The 21,909-nt window shown below is 40.8% G+C and overlaps 3 protein-coding genes and 1 pseudogene across 3 annotated transcripts in view; 3 read left to right on the plus strand and 1 right to left on the minus strand.

Moving 5' to 3' along the window:
* Positions 1 to 9: 9 nt before the first annotated feature.
* On the plus strand, positions 10 to 7,278 carry GATC (glutamyl-tRNA amidotransferase subunit C). The gene is made up of 3 exons (XM_077160028.1): positions 10 to 393; positions 5,418 to 5,521; positions 6,678 to 7,278. Exons 1-3 carry the CDS (start codon positions 47 to 49, stop codon positions 6,728 to 6,730), a joined length of 504 nt encoding a protein of 167 aa, XP_077016143.1. The 5' UTR covers positions 10 to 46; the 3' UTR covers positions 6,731 to 7,278.
* Positions 7,279 to 7,380: 102 nt separating this feature from the next.
* On the minus strand, positions 7,381 to 14,756 carry SRSF9 (serine and arginine rich splicing factor 9). Its single transcript, XM_077160026.1, has 4 exons — positions 14,463 to 14,756; positions 11,003 to 11,163; positions 9,324 to 9,496; positions 7,381 to 7,876 (listed from the first exon to the last, which is right to left on the minus strand). Exons 1-4 carry the CDS (start codon positions 14,648 to 14,650, stop codon positions 7,733 to 7,735), a joined length of 666 nt encoding a protein of 221 aa, XP_077016141.1. The 5' UTR covers positions 14,651 to 14,756; the 3' UTR covers positions 7,381 to 7,732.
* LOC143683733 (peptidyl-prolyl cis-trans isomerase A pseudogene) lies at positions 11,541 to 12,047 on the plus strand (annotated as a pseudogene).
* Positions 14,757 to 14,857: 101 nt separating the features above from the next.
* The window catches only part of DYNLL1 (dynein light chain LC8-type 1), a 34,739-nt gene continuing 27,687 nt past the window's right edge, over positions 14,858 to 21,909 (plus strand). Inside the window, exon 1 of the mRNA XM_077160032.1 lies at positions 14,858 to 15,200. The gene's annotated coding sequence lies outside the window, so the exon portion shown is untranslated. The remainder of the gene's footprint in view (positions 15,201 to 21,909) is intronic.

The raw sequence follows: 21,909 nt of genomic DNA on the forward strand, positions 1-21,909 counted from the left end.
CTCGTGGTTACCTAACTGCGCGCCACGCGGACGCAGAACGAAGGAAATGTGGGCGTGGGCCGGGCAGCTGTGGCGTAGAGTCCCGCTGAGCGGGCTCCGGGGCTTCACCTGTAAGGCAGGTCCTCAGGTCAGGGCAGGGGGCATCAAGGCAGATGGGGAAGCGGGACGGCAGGCGGAGCAGGCCCCGCCGGAGACCCACGCTCCCCGCCTCAAGCCCCAGGGATGTGGCCGAGTATCAGCCGAGGTGATCGAGCACCTGGAACGTCTGGCGCTTGTGGACTTCGGCAGCCGGGAGGCTGTGACGCGGCTGGAGAAAGCCATCGCCTTTGCCGACCGGCTCCATGCCGTTGACACTGACGGAGTGGAGCCCATGGAGTCGGTACTAGAGGACAGGTAAATACCTGGCGACCGTCCCCGAAGCCTCGACTCTGGCCCCAGCGTGGAGCCCATTACGGTGGTGGCGAATAGTGTTCCCTCTTCTCGGAGGGGAAAAGAGTCTTAGCCAGATTCAGGAACTTGCCGACGATTACCCCATACATAAATACTTTTAATTTTCCTTTTGTTCATCAAGGACCTTGTTACTCCCCTTAAAATTCTCAGTGGTACAGTTTCTTTCTGTTTGGGGTAGTAAAAGTTTTGGTAACAAATGTGATGGTTGCATTCAATTACAGTGAATATAATTAAGACCATTTAATTGTACCCTTAACAGTGGTTAAACTGACAAGTTTTATATGTTAACACGATACTATTTAAAAATTAAAACAAAAATCCCTGCGTTCTCCCGGTGTAACTAGATTCAAAATCCAAGCTGTTAATCCTGGTCTCCAATACCCTACCTAACAGAATCTCTAACTACCACTTGGACAAACTGTTGTTTTTCGCTCAGGAGCCCCCAGTGACACTTCTCCAACCTGCCAATTTCACTTCTTTTCTCTAGGATCAGTGCAGACTTGCTGTTACCTTTTTCTTGAACAGATTGTCCCTCAAATCTTTGCATGGCTGTCTCCTTCTTGGCATTCAAGTCTCAGTTTATAACCTCAGAGGCCTCTCCTGGCTACCCCAAATCCCCTCTCCCGTTCCAGTCACTAACTCTTTTATATTTTTGTTTTTCTTAATTAGAGAAATTGTGGGTTTACAGAACCATCACTAACTCTTTATCCTGATTTTTCTCCTGTTATTTTTCTGGTTACTTTGTTATCTCTCTTCCACTAGAATGTGAGCTCCTCAGATTTGTTTACTGCTGTTTTCCTGTCTCAGAATTGTGAATGTACAATATTCTCTAATTCAACAGTGCCCTTTGGAATATTTGTGAAAGGCATCAAGATGAACACACAAAGGTGTCAATTGCAAAATTATTATAATACAAAACAAAAACCCTCAAAATGAAACCCAGAAACAACCTAAGTTTCTGGCTAACTGAATCATAAATTTCTTCATGGGTAAATTCATTATCATACAATTGAATATTAGGCAGTTGTTAAAAATACATGCTGATATGGAGAGATCAACATATAATGAATGAAAAAGGCAAAGTACAGAGCATTGTATATCATTGACCCTTTATGTGCAATCTAATATATTCTGGTATTACATTAAGGTATTTTTTGTTGTTTATCTTAAAGAGAATGAAAAAAAAAACCCACAAAAAACTGAGTCCTTCAATTCTCCACTTTGCCACCTGAGGCACAGGTCTTAAAAAGTTAACCAATTTACTGAACGTTGTACCGCCTTTCAAACGAAACTGCTGTCTTTCCCCTTTCAAAGTCCTTCAGTTTTCTCTGTGTTTTTTTAGGGTAAAGATGAAAGTCTCACCATAACCTGCAGGGCAACACCTACCCTAATCCTGGCTACAACCTCAGGATTACCTCAAGTCCTTTCCTGCCTAAAATTCTGGACTTAACTCCACCTTGTTGCTTTCGCCTACTTAATTTCACTTCTTCAGATCTCAGCTATTACTTCCTCAAAGAAGTCTTTGTTGTTTCATACTGAATCAGGTTTCCTTTCAGGACACTGTAGCTCTCATAGCATTCAATATGATTGTAGTTTTACATGTACTTATACATCTGAGTAATATTTGATTTCTTACCCACCTTTTTGCCCTACTTGATCACATTCCAGGAACCAAATCTTTTTTTGCTCATCATGTTTTATGGTATTGAGGAGACACTAGTAAATGTTGAGTGTTCTTAATTTCTTTGGGAAAGGAGGGAATAAAAGCACAAAAAGGAGTCAGAATCTCCCCCAAGTTATCTAGCAGTTAACTATAAAGAATTGCAATTATTACTTAGGAAAAAACTGAGGAAAAAAAGGATTTGGGTCTGGTGACAAGAAGCACAACCCCACATTCAATGATTCACACTCTTTCCATAAATTCGTGATCCAGTTTGTATTAATAATTCAGTTTTTACTGAGTAATTTAAATATTTTTATATTATCATAAACATAGATCATTAGAGAGCAGAATGCAAAATACAAATTTATTGCTCCCTGCAAAAGACACCTCTGTAGAAAATTTTGGGGCATACTGATGAATGTAATTCTCCTTGCTTGAGAAAAATGATGATAACCAGAAATCAACAGAATTTTTACATTATCACTTTGGCTAAGGGTCTTGGTTTATAATGAAAGAGGAAAACACAAGGACAAAAAAAGAAGTTCATGGTAGGAATTCACCTTACAAGGTTTTCAAATTATACCCTGAACTCAGAAGGCTTTCTTTCTTTAAAAAAAAAATCTTGCTTTCACATTTAAAATTTCCTTTTTACATTTGTACCCATGAATATAATTTTATAAAAATTGCATGAATGTGACTATATCGCACACGTTTGAAACTTTGGTGCAGTCTTTTTTTTTCTTCTTTTCTTGTTCAGCATGTCTTCCCTCTCTCCATCTTCTGCTTCTTCCACCCCCCATATATAATCTCTTCCAAATAATCCATGTTAACAATGAGGTCTATATCAATGTATATTTTATCCAAGCTCATATAATCAAATACAAACATTTCTATACAAACCTGCAAAGGTACATGTAATAATTCATTTTTAAGATGTGACAAAGAAACAATAGTAGTGGTTTAATTGTCTCATCAGTCAGTCCAAAGGCCAACAGCAACACATGTAGTCACTTCTTTCTCTGTGCTGCTGCAGCACTGTCCATGTACTTTTACATTTTCCATTTACTGGCTTAAGTGTGAGTTTTAGAGAGTAGGGATTTCTAGTTCACAGTAAAAGCCTTTCTCAACCAGCATTCCTCATTTGAACCAGAACACATGGACTTGAAGAACTTTCTTTTCTATTTTCCCAATCACAATAACCCAAATAATACTAGCCCAGATGCGTAGGAGAGTTTACTTTAAAAAGTGATTTCTTAGGATATTTGGGCTAAATTCTCTTCTGAAACCCAGATTAAGAAAGATAGGGTGGGAGGTAGATACAAATCAGTGAATCAGTAATTGGCAGGCAACTGAAGCACTCATCTAGTCCTGTTCTGGTGTTTTATAAATGATTCTGAGATCCGGAAAAGTGACTTGCTAGGTAAGAGGGCTGCTTAGAGCACCACCATCACAGAAACCTGAGTTATCATTTCACTATACTGTGATTAAGAAAATAGAGATGTGGATCTATTCTAGAAATAACTCCATCATAAATAATAGTGAAGTGAAAATGTGTGGAATTCAAAGGCGTGAATTTTTCCTGTGATCTCATTTACATGGGAAACCTGATTACGGAATGATAATGAACGTCAGCTGCTATTAAATCTACCATTGGGAAGCAGTAGCTTTTAACCATCTATTGATGGTAGTAGTTTTATTTTGTCAAAATCTCCCAATGCCCTGTAACAATTAGCAACTCTAATCTCTAGGGGCTAGGTAGGTTACATGTAATTAGAACAGATTTGAGGCAAGTACCTATGTACATACTGAGTGATGGTGGGATCTGCAGTGTACCCAGGGCGCACTCTTTCTGAAAGGGGCACCTGCTACTTAGCATCCATCTCCTAGTACCGTGAAAATGCAGGCCCAGCATTATCAGATCTTATTTTGCAGGATCATTTCATTTAATTTTCCCAACAACCCTACTACGCATTCTATAGGTTAAGAAACTGAAACATGGAAAGGATAAATAACTTTGCACCCATACTGTGAATGACACTGGGATTTAAATTCAGATGTGACCCAGGAGCCCAAACTCAGCCTTCTTGTTATACTACCCAATATTAATACAAATTCCAGAGAGCCCAGTTGTTACCTTCGAATGGTGCAAATATAGACAAATTTTATTTTCTTTTTTGTAGTTTAAGGCCACACAGTTAAGATATTGGCAAAGCACAAGAAATATAATTACTAGTTTTTTCCTTAAAAAAAATCTTACGATCACAACTTAGCTGTCATATGCAACTTTTGCCCGTAATATTCATGTCACATCTTTGTCCCTTTGTCACGTGAGTCACACCCCATCAGGCTATGTCCTGGCAAAGCACAGTTTGGCTGCACTGCTATTAGCAGACCACTTGTTTTTTTAACCCATGTATCTGGGAGCAGGCTCATACCTCTTATCATGCATTTTTAAACCCTAAAACAATAATGAAGCTCATGTCCAAGTTCCTGTTTGGTTTTACCAGTTTGTCATCTGGTGAAGCCACTAAGCTCAGAAAATAGTGAGATTTGTGGGCTATTTTTGTGGCACATTTTGCTCAAGGGTAGGCACTTTTTTTTATCTACGAAAGTGGCTATGGTGTGATTAAAAAAGAATTCATTTTAGGGATACAAAACCTGGGCTCAGATCCCGTTTTTTTAATTTATGAAATAAGCAAATCATTCTTGAGCAATTTCCTTCCTCCAGCCCTACTTAGATTTCTAGCCTTTTCCTGAGGTCATGCCATAGACCTGCTTCACTTGTGCACGTGCACTGCCTGACCTGTGAATGTGCAGGCCTCTCTTGCCTTGGCATCATGTTGCTGCTCCTGTCAAAGTTCATTTCCTGCCCCCCCACACCAGCTATTTCTTGCCTGTTCTTCAGCAGTCAGCAGTGGCATTACCGATTCTGAACACCTGCTCCCTGCTCCTTACCCCCAGCCCACCCAGGCTCCTATGTATTCTCTTGGCAGGCTTTCCTTACCTTTTGTTAGATTTAACACAGTTTTATCTCCATCAAAGAAACTCACCCATAGTAAGCATTTAATAAATACTTGTTAAACATTACCAATCCTGAGGAATAAGCACCACTTACCTCAGGGTTGTTGGGAGAATATATAAACTGTAAATAGTTATTTGGCCTATGGTTTGCTCATCTTTCCTCTGCCTTTGAGAAGTAACCACAACTCAAGAATATGCTGCTCCCTTGTTCTCATTTTTTATCTTTTCCTACCATGCATGAGAAGCCCTGAGACTGCTAACCTTGAGCTTCTGGGCTTTGTAGATGCCTATACCTGAGAGCTGATAATGTGATAGAAGGCAACTGTGCTGAAGAACTACTACAAAATTCCCGTCGGGTTGTGGAAGAGTATTTTGTGGCCCCCCCAGGTATGTGTTGCCCAGAGTGGCTTTACAGTCAGTGAACTAAGGAATGAAGGCAGTACTGCTGATTAGTGAGTGAAGTGAAAGACCTTTGAAAAGTATAAAGTACATATAGATTGTGGTATTAAGGTAGTATAGCCCAAGAAGTCACATCCATCTCAAGGGGCCAGTAGGGAACAGAAATGAACAGAGTGGGGCTTGGGGTGGAGAGAGGAGAGGAGAGGTATCATGGCTTGGAGCGCAATCTCTGCCTAAAAGGGCAGCTGGCATTCACTGGTGCTTATTCAGTATTAGGCAAGATTGTGAGGTTCGGGATATCTCTGGCATTTGTATGTTTCCCAAATTCTAAGTATTGACAGCTAATTCAAAAATTAAAAATATTATGCCAGCCAAGTAAAACATACTTACATGCCACACATAGCTTGTGAGAAGCCCTGGTAATGAGATTTTCATCTTTAATCTCACTGTATTTTAAATTGCTTTTAACTCCTCTGGGTGAAATGTAAAATCTACCACCTTAGATTGGGCTGAACTGTTTTTGTCAACTCTGCAGATGGGTGGGAACTCAAAGTTGATGTACCTCTCTGGATATTTGGGATTGGTATTAGCCACAGTGCTTAAGTAAAATGCCCTCTTCCAGTACAGAAATCACCTCCAAATAAAAACTTTAGCTCTGCTTAGCCTCAGAGGTTACCTCTTTCTTGAAGAGCCAGTTAAAGGAAAGCTCCAATTGCAGCAAGGGTGGGGAGAAAAGCTAGAGTCTGTGATCTAATTGTGCCTGATTGTCTAAACCATCTCAGTGAATGGTGGAGAGAAACAAGACTTGATCTTCCCATCTCAGAGCCTGATAGTTGTGGCTGCTTCTGCAGACATATACACTGATCATATAAAACTTTCTCAGAGAATCTTGCTTCTTAGTACAAATTCAGTTCATGGTCATAGTCTTTTCTTCTCTATATATGGCTTATTAGCCTATTTCTCGCTCTTACTGAAAAGAGTGCAAAGCAGTTTGGCTTTACTTACAACCATTTGTGGTTCTTTCAGATACTTATTTTAAAAATGGGATGGAGGCTATACTGATTTTAAATGCTTACTTTTCATCACTAACATTGATGGGCAGCAGCCTTGGCTATAACATTCTTTTTTTGTTGTTTTCAAACAGGTAATATCTCTTTGCCAAAGTTGGATGAACAAGAGTCCTCCCCACAAGGCTGAGTAACTATTCTTGGGAGTATCCAGTGCACAACTGGTGCACAATTTTTAGTAACTGACTCTCCTGAAGACAAAATTGGGAAAGACCAGGCCAGAGCAAGGCAATGAGTTTCTGGTGTGAATGGAAATAAAGGGCACTGTCAGCTTCCCAGGAAATGGGAAGTATTCACTTATAGACCTATTTGCTATGAAAGACTATAATCTATGGACAGTTATTTGGCCTACTGTTTGATCATCTCTCCTCTGAGTTTACCCTAAAAGACTATCAAGCTGCATTTTGTGATAACAGAATTTACATTTTTCTAACCAAACTGCCAGAGTTGGTTTTGGCTAAGAATTTTCCAATGTTTGTGCAGCTGCCCATCAAAAAAGACTATTTTCTTCCCATTCCCTTCCTCTATCTGTTGTGCTGCCTTAAAGTCAGCTTAATTTATAAACTTGGCCTTGAATTGTAAGAGAACCTTGAAACTGCCCTTGGGATTGAAGATCTCAAACCACCATCAGACCAACTACCTTTATCCCTGAATAAAGTTATCCACTCCTGCTCCATACTAGTTGGGTACATGTTTCTATAATAACTCCATTGTCTTTTAATATCAATGTACCTATTTGGTGAAATCTGTGAAGTTAATCAAGGACAACCACGCATGTCAGTTACTAAACGTTTAAAATATATTTCTAAACAGAATGGGCCGACTCAGTCACAGTATCTGCTAACCTCCATAGCAGAGCAACCCACAAAGACACAGACAGCACTGATTTTTTCCCATAATCAGGGGTGAAAAATATACAACTTGTTTCTGAACCAAAACCAGAATTTCAGCAGTTTAAAATGTTTCACTGCTGCTATGGCCCTGGTAGAAATTATGTAGGTTTTTTTTCTTTAAAAAAAAAAAATTAAAAAAATTTCCTAAGACACTAAATTATCAATCTGGAATGTAGACTCTGAGCACAAAGCAGCTCAGTTCACACTAAAAAATAAAGAAAAAAATTCCCATCACTGTCTCAGTAGGGCCTGAAAGGGGAGAAGTAGTGTGGGGAACCCCTGCTTTGGTATGGAGAGTCACGGCCCCTTGACCCAGATCGAGATCGTGAGTAGCCATAGCTGGTGCTTCTCTCTGGATAAACTCGGATGTAGGAAGTTTCACCCTGAAATTCAAACAAATGGAAGGAAAAAGTAAGAGCCAGAAGTAAATAACATGGCTGCCTAACAATAATACTTATTGAATACTTAACATGTACCTGGCATGGTGCTTTACATGTACTACCTTGTTAATTCCTCATAATAATGCTTTGAGGTAGGTACTAGCCTATTTCTACAATGAGGGAAACTGAGACTTGAAAGTTACAACATTTGTCCAAGGTGACAAGGGGCAACCTGGTATGTAATAAATACTCAAATATTAGCTATTATTGTTAGTAACATCCAAATCACTGCCATTTACCTCCAGAATCTAAAAACTGGAAAGGATTTCATAAGTCATTTATGCTAGCCCATATACGTATCTTTGGACTGGCAAAGAACTAAAAACACCTCCCATGTATCACGACCTGGGCGAGATGTTCTAGTTATCTTCATAGTTTAACCTCATGGCAAGCCTTGGGGGATGGTACTATTGTGATCATTTCGCATACGAAAGACCTGGAGTTCAGTGAGTAGCTTGACTAATAAATCAATAAGCAGAAGAGCCATGTCCAGGTTGTCTTGTCTCTAGACCGGCTGTCCTCAGCTAGTTGCTTTTCACTTTAAGGTGAAAGCCAGATGCTTTTTCTGGAGGTAAACTCAATAATAAGATTTACCTTTTCTGAGGCCCTGCTTTGCAGTATAACAGACCCAGATACTGTTCTGTGTCTGCTTTAAACTCAAGTCCTGGAGGACTGTTTGAGCAAGGGCATAATTAAGCCATGCAAAAACCCCAGGCCTTAAAATTGGGGAACTATGAATTCTAAGAAAAGTCAACGAGCCCAGAAATTCATATTCCCAGAGACATCCCTAAACTCCAGGACAAGATAACCAGAAAAATGAATGTCCTATTGGTGGTCTGGTCTCTAGTCAAAGGTATTAAGAGATAGTGATACTCATCACTTAAATCAGATTGAGAACCAAGGCAGCACCTTTCTGAAAGGAAGAACATCGAGAATTAAGCTCATGAAATGATCAACCATAAGAAACTTGCCTCAAGTTTCAAGAGTATCCTGCACTACTTTGGGAAAGGAAAAATGAAACCCTGACAGAAAGCTAGAAAGGCTTGAGATGATGAGGTTGACCCATAGGACCCAGAGGAGGGGCAGCCATAAAGGTTAGATTTACAGAGGGACACTGTAGATTAAGCCAGTTGTGAAAGAGGCAGTATCACAAAACAGCTCACATCAGGTCAGACTGCAACTGTATTCCTCAGGGTTACTATTACTATGACTACAGACTTCTCTCTGCTATGATCCTGCAGCGCTTTTGACTTTGTCCACTTAAGACAGATCTTTAATGGTACTGTAAGACATTATAACGCAAATGCATGGCCTGTTGCTAGTCCTACTAAGACAGATTCAGATGGAGCGGCCCAGTACAATAAGCTCCTCAGAGAAGGTATGAACGCACCTCATGAGAGCGGAATTTGGTGTCATCCAGTTTACGCAGGGCATATTCCATATCTTCTTTTCTAAGATATTCAACCATCCCCATTCCATCCTTCTGCACATCCGCGTAACAGACATCCCCAGCCTCTCGCATGTGATCCTTCAGGTCCTGCCAGCTGCCTGATGGAGGAAGTCCTAGGCACAGAGATAATATGAGAGGAGGCCCCACACTTCAACCAGGTTTACTGCCGCGTCAAGAACCAGTAATGCCTAGAACCCCTTCTCTGTCAATATCACTACTTTTAAAGCCTGAGGGTCCCCAAATAAAAAATCTTATTAAGAAACATGAAATCAGAGAAGAATACAAGAAACGTGTGGTAATAACCTTGAGAAGCTGGTCCTAAGCTAATCTCCTGGAGACCAAACCTTTCCAAAAAACAACAGTAAGTCTATTCCATAATACCTTCAGTATCTCTGAGAATTCATAGCCTCTCTTTCTGTTTTTCAGGCTTAATACAAAACCTCTAAGACTGAGTCCCAATAGATTTCATATGAAATTTATCAATACTATTTATTTCTTGCCTGACCAGGTTCCCAGCACATAGGAATTTTGAAACCAGTCAATTAAATAACCAAAGTATAGTTGAAGGTTTCGACACAATAACAACAAAAATTTTAAAAAATTAGTTTGTCTCTATGAATGACTGATAAACTAGACAAAATACCTGTTAAAAGATCACCAACATTCTTCAAACAGTGAGGGGAAAGGTAAGACTCAGAAGCTAAAACTAGTTGGGAGTCATACAACCCTACCTGTTATCATGAAAGGGAAATGTGCTCCTGCTCTCAAAGGCTGTGTTTACCGCTTACAGCTCAGGTCTGCAGCCATTTCCTAATAGATTTCTAAGCAGGATTTCAGAGCAGCATGGAGAGAGAAAAAAATATGTATGACATCCTGAAGGAGGGAATAGAGTTCTGGAGTTAAAAAAATTACAAAGGGACACAAAATAGGCAGATACTAAGAGTTACAACTCTTCAGCACCATGGGAAATTTACTGTGATTGGTTTTTTAAGAGTGACATTCACATCAAAAAGGAGCCAGCTCAATACAGTTCACTCTATCAAGGTCCTAAAAACTCACCCTGTGACATATAGGCCTCTACCAAGTGCTGATATTCTGAAAAGATGCATAAACTGCTGAACTTAGTATTTCATCACTCGTGAACACCAGGTATTTCATTCTATACTTTGCAATGCAATCCCGAAGACTCCAAGTTGGCTTTTTTCTTTAATTTTACCAAAACCACAAAATCTGGCCTTTTCCAGGATCCAAGACTGTTCAAATCTGGCTCCTGAAATGTCTTTCTAGCAAGTTGAATGCCAAGGTACATTCCAAAAGAAAAAGTCTTTAGAATTCCAAGTGAAGGGGTTTTACCATGGTCTTCTCTTCTTACCACTAGAAAATTCCTTATAGCATGTGTATGTTCTATCAAGGCTGCACTACCAGGAGGACTTCATTTGCAGGATACCTGCATCAATGGTAAGACAGGGCAAGTCTTCAGACTTTCACTTATTGTGTAGTCTATTGGAAACAGAGCCCTACTTATTCTATACACCGAAGAATAAAAGCTAAACATTTCTTGGAGACCAGACTCTGCTCAAATGCTTTACATACATCATCTCAGTTTGAAAAGAACATACCTGAAACAAGAACTCGGAAATCAGATCTTCTTGTAGGAGGTCCGTTCCTCCCACCACGGGGCCACCCACCCCGACCTCCGTAAGTCCTGGGGAACTCCACACGAAGCCGACACTGGCCGTAATCATAACCATTCCTTCCATAAACTGCATCCTCAGCATCTCTACAAAGAAAAGTTTGAAGTTACTGCTCATCAGGAGGCTGGGTGATTTCTCAGAGAGCGGACTGAGCAAAAAGTGTAACACAGAATCTAACAAAAAACCAGCACCTTGATGTGTTATTTCTCTGGTCTGAAGACCTTTCACAATACTAGAATTAAAAGTTTACAACTGTCACAGGGCTTTTTAGGTATGATACGATACAAAAAGGGTACATAGGTTATGTATAAAAAAGCTAATTCAGAAAAAAAACAGTTAATAGATTTCACCAATAAATAAATCAGTGTTTTTCTACCCTTAGTGTAGTTTCTCAAGATGCACACCATACACTAGCCCCTTAATATTCTCCCACAAGGCCTTGCAGACATGGCTGCTGGAAGCCATGGTCAACCCCACCATGTTCTTTGGCACCACCATGGATGGCAAGCCCTTGGGCCATGTCTCCTTTGAGCAGTCTGCAGACAAATTCCAAAGAAAGCAGAAAATTTTCGTGCTCTGAGCACTTGGGAGAAAGGATTTGGTTTCAATGGTTCCTGCTTTCACAGAATTATTCCTGGGCTTATGTCGTAGGGTGGTAACTTCACATGCCATAATGGCACTGGTGGCAAGTCCATCTATGGGGACAAGTCATCCTGAAGCATATGGGTTCTGGCATCTTGTCCATGGCCAGTGCTGGACCCAATGCAAATGGTTCCCAGTTTTTCATCTGCACTGCTAAAACTGGGTGGTTGGACGGCAAGCATATGGTTTTTGGCAAGGTGAAAGAGGGCATGAATATTGTGGAAGCTACAGAGGGCTTTGGATCCAGGAATGGCAAGACCAGCGAGAAGATCACTACTGCTGACTGTGGACAAATCTAGTAAATTTGATTTGTGTTCTGTCTTAACCACCAGACCATTCCTTCTGTAGCTCAATGAGTGTTCCACCTCCTCTGGTCTGCCTCAGTATCCTATCATTGTGTTCTCACTGCAGTTCTTAGGGTTCTACATTATCTTCCCCTTCCAAGTCTATGTGGATTGCAGAGTTAAGATTATTATTATGAAATAAAAACTTAACAAGAATATTCTCTCACAAGGCCTAGCTAGTATCATAAAGTCTACAGAAAGAAAAATCTCATTTAAAAAGAAAGTAAATTGTTCCTATTTAACTTTTTAAAACAGCAAATTTTATGTTATATATTTTTTACAAAAAATGTTTAAAAGGCTCAAAAGATAGGTATGCAAATGAGTGTTCTGTATAAAATATGGTACTCCCAAGTATACTTCTTCTACATGATGGGAGAAAGAAAACTATCAAAATCACTCTGGTCTGGGTGAGGAGGTATACTGAGTTCTTCTACGTATTGCTTTTAAAATTATTTTTGCAATTTTCCTATAAGTTATTTTAAAATAAAAATTAAAAACAAAAATAACCAAAACATTCTCTGGGCACAATTTCACCTAAGGAGATAAATAATAAAGTTACTTTAAGTCTCTCTAAGGATTAGAGAGTTAGGAATGCCAAGTTGATTCTCCAATACTGAATGGGGGTAATGAATGAACTCAGGGCTTAGGTGGACAAGCAGAGCCGAGGATCTGCTAATGAGGACATCATTCAGTGTCACAGAAACATAATCCCTTATCAAGATTCTAGTCACAAGACTAACAGCAACAAGGACCACATCCAGTGCAACCCTGGCTATATTTATAATGCACTGGGGGAGAGGTAGAACTGCTAAGGTTTAAGAGCTGACTGAATACAAACTAATTTGCATTCAGTCATTCTTCTGTTACTTACTAGTAGCTGTCTCTGTGTAGATTTTTACATCTCTAAATCTTAGTAGTAAGTCTATCTTACAGGGTTACTGTTACTGTAAGGATTAAATAAGAAACTATGTGCATAGTGCTTTGCTTGAAACTTGGCACCTAACAATATCAAAAGTTAGCTTTTCTAATATGAACAGAATGAGGGAATTATAGACAATGCAGAATACCATACAGTAAGTTTGTATTCTAAGGACAGAACAGCTAGGTTCAAATCCTACCTTGATCCCTTATTAGTCTAGAATATTTGGATCCCTTCTGCCTTATCTATAAAGTGTGGTTAATCAGCAGTACCTATCTCTCTTGTGTTGAAAAGGCTAAATAATATACAGGATGGTACTTGACATATAGCAACTGTTCAAAAAATACACTGGTGTAACTTTCTACAGTTTAGATGTAAACAATACCTAGTTCCATTTCTCAGGCAAAAGCCAAGACACTAAAAATGAACTGTCAATCCTCAGCTCAGGATTGCGTCCTACCTTCCCTCCCACGTGCTCTCCAAGTCCAAAACTTCCAACTTTCATCACAACCGGCAGGCACGACACCCGATTACAGACATTACTACTAGTGAGGCCCGCCGGGTGCAGACTACTTAAGTTTTTCCCTGAAACAATGCCGGAAAACAAGAGGCCTGTTCCCTTTTACACCGAGTGGCAGAGGCCAATACAGCAGAGTAGCTTCTAAGAATCACTAACCGCAGTTTTGAAAGTTCCTGGGTCTTTTCCGGCCCGAGGGCCGACAATGCTGGCAATCACAAAGACCCCTTTGAGCCAGTTTAGGGATTGAGAGCTTCCCAGGAGCCAGCCATTTAGCATCTAGCTCAGTCTCCCTTATTAGAGAAGGGGAGTGAAATCGGAGACCCCCTTAGGCTGTTTTACAAGCTTTTCCAAATCCCTGAGCCGTTTTTCTAAAAACTAGCTCCTGGTTTCATGGGGCGTGGGACTCACTGAAGTAGTCTGCACCATCACAGAGACCTCTTTAGGATCCCCAAGAGGCATCCACATCCTGGCAGTCTGGATCCCCCCTAACAGTGAGTTCTAGCTGGCGGGGGGTGTGTGTGTGTGTGTGTGTGGAACGGGGGGGTTAAGGGGAGAGAGGGAGCGCGACTGGCGATGTCTACTCTTCCCCGAGTCTCTCCCCGGCTCGTTTAGTGGCCCAGCTTTCCAAGCCGCGGGGCCGCTTCCCCTCTAAGGGTGCCTCTCCGGCCACAGGGAAGTGGTAATTTGTACCATCCCTGAGGCCGGTTTGGGCGGGCTTGGGCCCTCTAAAGGCCTAGCTTTTGTATTCTTAAGTTGAACAGCAATAATAATAAAGGAAGTGACGGAGACAAGGCCTGCCCGAAGCCTGTGGTGAGCGGGAGCCTCATCCCCACCCGGGGGCGCCATGAGGGGTCTGCGCCGTAGGGGGGAGGGGAGGGGAGAGCTCGGCGGGGGAGGGGAGGCGGGGGACTGGGGCCTCGGGCGCCGCGGGCGGGCGGGCGGGCGAAATGTGGGTCTCACCGGGGGTCCTCGAAGCGCACGAAGGCGAAGGGCACGAGGCCGTGCCGGTTCTTGAGCTCGATCTCGCGGATGCGGCCGTACTTGTAGAACAAGTCCTCCAGGTCCTTCTCGCGCACGTCAGTCGGAAGGTTTCCCACGTAGATGCGCCCGTCGCCCTCGCCTCCGCGCTCGTCCGCCCAGCCCGACATCCGAAACTCCCGACGCCGCGGGCCCGCCGCAGCCCACGTCGCCGCCGCCGCCGCCGCCTCAGCTCAGAACCCCCGCAGCGTCCCCGCGGACTCGGAGGCGCTCAGTCGCACTGCATTGTGGGAACGTGGAGCGGAAGCGAAGGGGTCGGAGGAGGCAAAAGGAATCCTCTTAAAGGGGACGCGATTTCGAGAACTGCGCGTGCGCGCAAGCCGGCACCCGCTGTTGTAGCTGGCGGTCGCCGCGGGCGGAAACAGAAATGATGAAGTCTGGAGATTTGGCTTAAGTTACCGAACTCAGTTCAGTCTCCCGCGGTGTGTACTTGGGCGAATGACGCCTCCTGGAGCTTCAGTGTCCATCTTTAGCGCTGCTTTTGTGAGCCTTCACTGAGGTGACGCTGTAGCGCCCAGGGCCGTCCCCGCCGGCTGTTATTTTGAATACGGGGCACCCCAGGGAAGGAAACAGCTGGGGCCTCAGACTGACCCTGTAGCGGCTCGCACGAGTCCCCAACGGCTGGGCTAAGCTGGACTGTCACGGCCCTAGGCCTCTCAGGTCAGTAGCCCTCTGGGCCACCCTTTCCGGCTTTTACAATTTATTAGGTCTGCCTGTAAGTCTGAGATGGATTTCATAGCTTGGACCTGGAGTTTATCGGAGGTAGGCAGGGAGTAAAAGAATCATAACTGTCACCATAGAGTGTTTCCCACGATTTGTGCTTTTAATGCTCCCCAAGGATGTAGGGATCTTTATATTATTACAAGGGAGAAAACTGAGGGCTTGTACTGGGGGACTTAGGATTCGAATCCAGAGCCATACTCCAAAGCTATGGGCTGAGCCCTTCAGAAGCTCGGGCAGCCTGGAGATCGTGGACATATGTCCACAAATGAAAGACTCTCACTTTGGCACCTTTGCACATTCACATCCCATATTGCAGGAGCGTCGAATCTCGACATATTTATAAAGTGAGTTCTTGCGTCGGAAGTCTTTTTTTCATATAAAATAATATTAGTGTATAATCTCGTGCATTGTTGGTTGGATAGATATATAATAAAGCGGATATAGCAAAATGTTAACTGTAGGACCTAGATGATGGATGAATGGTTGTTCATTGTACCCTTCTTTCATCCGTTCTGTATGTTTGAAAATTTTCATAATAAAATATCAGAGAAGAAATAAAACTTGTGAAAAACAAAGCCCATTGAAGCTAACAGCAAGGGAATAAACACCAAACATTTAATCAGAAAATAGTTGATTTCTAGTTAAACCACCTCTGAGCCTTTAAGGATCAAAACAAATTTAAAAAGTAGGCACCTGGACATAATTACTGAGTGTAAATAGTTATAGCTTATGTATAAGGAAGTTAGTTACTGCATTCTGTACAATTAAAAAAAAACTCCTGACAATAAGGATGTGGTTAAACACTTCAATAAAATGGAAATGTTACACAATTATTAAATTGTGTTTTGAAGGATATTAAAGGCATGCTAATTTAATTGTAATAAAAAATGAAATTTTTAATGGTGTTTGATATATACACTTAGGCATTTAAATGTATATTCTGAAGGAATCTCTTACACTGGCTAATACCAGATGTCTGTAAAGAATGGAATTGTGGGAAGTTTCACTTTCGATGTCTTACATTGCTGTAAACTTGAAGATTGTTAGTGCAACTATGTTTATTTTCTATTAGGAAAAGATAAAACAAAAATAGAAATATAATTTTATGCAATATCATCCCAGTTCTGTACAGAGAATGGATATATTTACATATATCTTGTAACAAAAAAAGGATAGACCCAGCACTAGAATACACTTTCTTTTCAAGTGCACGTGGAACATTCTCTTGGATGGACAATATTAGGCCGTAAAATGTGTGAATAAATTTTAAAAGATTAAAATTATACAAAATATTTTCTCTGAACACAATGGAATGAAATTAGAAATGAATAAGAGAAAAATTCACAAATATGTGGAAGCTAAAAAACATACTCTTATGACTGCTCAATCATTATATTAAAATTTCTTTTAGTCTCCAGTGTCTTGGTGCAACTAGAAGGAAAAATCTAAAATTGTGGAACTATACCCATACCAAACTTTGAAATCTGTTCTGTAACTGCTTGTTACAAGTACTTTGAGATTTATTGCTTTTTTGTATATATATTTCACAATAAAAAATGTTAAAACAGAACAAAACATACTCTTAACCAATGTGTGGAAGAAGTCAGTAAATGCTTGCAGGTAAATGGAAATGAAGACTAAATATCCCAAAACTAAAAGGATGAAGCAAAAGCAGTGCTCATAGAGAAATTTATAGTTATGTCTACATTAAAGATGAATGATCTCAAAGTGATATCATAACTTTCTACCTTAATGAACTAGAAAATGAAGAGCAAGCCCAAAGCCAGTAGAAGGAAGGAAATAAAGTTTGGAGTGGAATAAGTGAAATAGGAAAACCATAGAATCAATAAAAACAAAAATTAGTTCTTTGAAAAGATCACCAAAATTGACAAACTTTTATCTAGACTGACCAAGAACAAAAGAAAACTCAAATAACTAAAATCAACAAAATGGGAACATAACTACTGTTTGTAGGAATAAAGAAGAGTTATAAGAGAATACTATGAACAATTGTATGCCAATAAATTATATAACCTAGATGAAATGAATAAATTCTTAGAAAACAAACTTCCAAAACTGACTCAAGGAGAATTAGAAAATCTAAATAGGTCTGTAACAGAGATAGAATCAGTAATAAAAAATTTTTCAACAACAGAAAGATCCAAGGTCAGATGACTTCTCTGGTGAATCTGTCAAACACTTAGAACACCATCAATCTTTCTCAAACTCTGCCAAAAATATAGAAGAGGAAATGCTTCCTAACTTGTTGTATTACCCCAATACCAGACATTTCAAGAAAGGAAAACTACAGACCAGTATCCTTAAACAAATAAACATGCAAAAATCCTCAACAAATGCTAAGAAACTGAATCTAGCAGCATTTTGAAAGGATTGTTATACACCATGACTAAGTAATTCCAATCCAAAGTAAATACCTAGGAGAATCGAAAATGAAAAAATCATGCACAAATGTTTATAGCAGCATTTTCCACAAGAGCCAAAAAGTGGAAACAACCAAGATGTCAGTTAACTAATGAATGGACAAAGTATGGCATATCCATACAAAGGGATATTATTCAGCCATGATAGGAATGATTTTCTGATACATGCTGCAACATGGAACCTTGAAAACATAGTATGTGAAAGAAACTAACTACAAAAGGGCACGTGTTATAGGATTCCATTTATATGAACTCTCCAGAATAGGTAAATGCATAGACCCTGAAAGCAATTAGTAGTTGTCAGGAGCTGGGAAAAGGGGTAATGGGAACATGACTGCTTGATAGGTATGGGGTCCTCATTGGGGTGGTGAAAATGTTCTGTAATTAGATAGTGGTGATGGTTGTACAACATTGAGAATGTGCTGGAAGTCACTGAATTAAACACTTAAAAAAACTCAAAATGGTGAATTTTATCTCAATAAAAGATATTATTTCTTCTTATTAAAAAAAAAGCACAAAAGAAAACGAACTTCCAAATGTTTGTGGGGATTATCTCTTGATGGCAATGATTCCTGTATTTTTATTTATACTTTTCTGTATTACTAAATCTGCAGTTAGCGTGTGTTTTTATAAATGGAATAAAACACAATAAATTATTTACAAAATAAAACAAAACTCAGAACTGTCTGTTGTATTCTGAATTATATAAACCTAGCTGTATTCTGCTGGGCTTTAGAAGGCAGACAGGAAAGAGCCCTGGCCAAATAAGATGTTGGGTCTAAGTAGGCTGCCTTATAGGAGCTTACGTTGCCTAAAGACATCCTAAAGTCCAGTCACTTTTGGAGGTGTTCTTACGTGCATTAGCATCACCCTCTGAGTCCTACCACTACTACCTGATTGTTGTTTCAAAGGACAATTTTTAAAGATGTCCTTTTAAAGACAACCGGCTGTCTCCTAGGGAGAAAGATGAAGTCAGCTAAGTGACCTAATAGGACTCTAGGTGGAAGACTGCTTGCAAATAATAATCAACTTTTATTGTGCAAAGTCCTGCACATGAAGTCCCCAAAGGGGCTCGGTTTCCCAGCCTAGAAAACATTGTGCCCAGATGTGGGGATGTGGCAAATGTAAGACTTCCTGGACTCGAAGGAGCACAGCTAAATTATTGGGAGGCATTTATGACCATCTATGGAACCCAAAGATAGACTTTGTTCATGTGAGCTCAGGTTGAACACAAATGAGGCCAAAATTCAGGTTTCATGCTCAGGGCTCATTGGCTTCATTCTTTTCCAAGGCCACAGGTCCTAGGCAGGGGGGCCATTTTGAACTTCTGCACTGAGTGCATACTTTAATTTAGACCCTGCATATGGCCCGGGGCATGCTATAAAATGACATCTCTGTCCTCCAGCTGCTTTTCATTCAGTCATTTAGTGTACAATTGTGATAAGGATAAGCTACTATGGACAGCACATTAGAGAACCAACTAACCCATAGAGATTCCAGTGAGGGTTTCCTGGAGATGTTTAGGTTGAGGACCTAACCTAAACATCTACATGGGAGTTAACCAGGGGGGAGAGAGGAAGAGCATTTCAGGCAAAAAGCCCAGATAGAAGAGGGCATGGTAGACTAGGGGAAATCCCCACCATTCTACAGTATGGCTAGAGCAAAAGAGTTCAAGTGGGGAAGAGGAGAGACGCTGGGGCTTACAAGGCCTGGTAGACCATATTATGGAACTTGGACTCCCTGGTACAGGCAATAAGTAGCCATTGAAGGATTTTAAGGCGTAAGGATAGAATGAGTACCTCCCAGTAGGGAGTGGCAGTGGAAGTGGTCGTAGAAATGGTGTAGAGGAAGAAACTGAGAGTAAACTTGACAAGAGGGCAGCTGCAGAATTTTAGGGGAGGGAAAGGGAGAATGAGGGAGAGATGTGGCAGTATTTGACATTTTGGGATAACTTGGGGGAACAGGAGAGCTAATTAAAGGGTCTATTTAGGAAGATTTGATATGCAATTGCAGTATAATCCCCCCTCCTGTGACCTCATAGATCCTTCCATTAAAAATTTACATTATCCATTAATGATTTTGGAGTCGGATTCTTGTATTTGAGGGAGAATATGATAGTGTGCTCGGATTAGCCTAATAGTGAGTATAGTGTGAGAACAGGAATGGCCCACTGACTTGCAGGTTACGTGAGAAGTACAGGGTGAAGTGGAAGGGAGGACAGAAATGGGTGGAGGAAGACAAGCTGGGAGACCAGGTAGGAAATGACAAAGTGTAAGGTGATGGAAATGGAAACATACTAAGAAGATAAGAGGATTGGAGCTGGGTGGCTGGGGAGGGGGGATGAGGATGGAGAAGGAGTCCAGGTTAATTTTGAGTTTCCTGACTTGGGGAACTGGTTGGGCAGAAGTGCATGCTGAGATGTGGAATAAAGCCAAAAGAGCAGATCTGCAGGTGAAGAAAAAATTTGAGTTCATATATATATGGAGGTCAAAGAAGGAAGGATAAGAAGTGTGATGGCTTTAGACTCTGTACCATCTCCAATGAAAACAAAATTTCAGGTGCATCACCTAACGATGGTAGATTGACATTGGAATCCTCAGATGCATTGATCAAGACTGCCCTTTCAATGAAGAGAAGCATTCACTAGGAACATATGGGAGCTCAATATTCATCATTCCTGATATAAGAATTGTACCAATGGGCTTGTCCTCAGATGGAAAGAAGCCTTGGACCCTGACAGACTGTTAAAAGAGTGAATGCATTTCCCAAAGCCTGCCATTTGGTAAATTCCCAATGTAAAAAAATAATAATAATAAAACAATGAACACTCAGGGATAAATACATTCTGTAAATCTGACCATCTGGTTTTCTCCTTTTTTCCTGACATCAGTCCCCTTTGGTATCCCACCAAAATGTTTGGTCAGGTCCAATCATGAGCTTCTCTCAGACCCTGGCCTCTGGTAGTAGAGAGCAGAAGGGGAAGTGATGGAGAAGAACCATCAGTGGGAAAATGAGTCACACGGAGAAACTGGTCCAAGCTGGCAGGGGGAGCTGTGAGCTGTGCTACTGTGGAATTTGTTTCTGGTTACAACACCTTTCTAGCATTCTTTGCTACTGTGTGTATGATGAAGTAAAAAGCAACAACATCAACAAAACATACTCGATGGAACTACATAATAAAGAACTGACCCTTGAAGAGGAGAAAGGGGAAAAGCAGCTAAGCAGAGCTAAAAGATTTGGGAAGAGTTTGGAATAGGGAAACAGAGAGCTTTAGAGAAGTAAGTGCCATGTGTGGGAGGATGAGAAAAGGATGGGGAAAGATGTTTCAAGATTTGCAGTGTGTTGTGAATGTAATTTCCCTTTGGAGTTTTCTTAAGAGACTGCAGAACATATATATTGTTTCAAAATTATTTTGAACTCTGAGCTGATGTTTGTTTCAATATGTCTAGATAGGTGGAAATGCAAGGGCCTGCTCTTGAGACATTTTCAAAGTAGTGAATATGCTGAGTTTGTAGCAGCTTTATTTTATTTTTGACAACTTGCTATGTTCTTAGATGGAACCCTCAAATAGCTTTTCATATCAGGGCTTCTTTATGTTGGATTCATGGGCTTCAGGAATCAACGTATTTTTCCCTCCCCTCTACTCCCACTCTCACAAAGTTGTGAATTTTTATGCAAAATATTATGTGAATATGAGCAGGAGTTTTTTTTATTCTAGGGAGAACATCCATGCACTGCTACCCAATAGAATTTTCTGTGATGATGGAAACATTCTATATCTGTGTTCTATTTGGTAGATAAATACATGCACATGTGGCTATTGGGCACTTGAAATGTGACTACTGCAACTGAGGAACTGAAATTTTAATTGTATTTAATTTTAATTAATTTAAATACCCAGTTTGGCTAGTGGCTACCCCTAGTCACAGTGCAGGAGTTCATCAGATTCTCAAAGATCTGTAAAGCATTCCTCATCCCCACCCTACCTCTCAAAAAGATTAAGGATCCCTGGTACCAATTGCTTCCATTGACAGCCCTGTGTTGGTACATAGAAGGTGCTTAATAAACACCTGTTGATTTAAAATCAGTTATCCAACGCATAAAGAAGAGTTACTCTAGCCCACAAAGGGGAACTGAGGTACAAAATGGCAAGTGGGCACAAGTTCATCAAGTTTTAGTTTCTAAGCCCCAAATTCCTTAGACTC

This window comes from Tamandua tetradactyla, chromosome 5, assembly GCF_023851605.1.
Source record: "Tamandua tetradactyla isolate mTamTet1 chromosome 5, mTamTet1.pri, whole genome shotgun sequence".
In the NCBI taxonomy this organism is placed as follows: domain Eukaryota; kingdom Metazoa; phylum Chordata; class Mammalia; order Pilosa; family Myrmecophagidae; genus Tamandua; species Tamandua tetradactyla.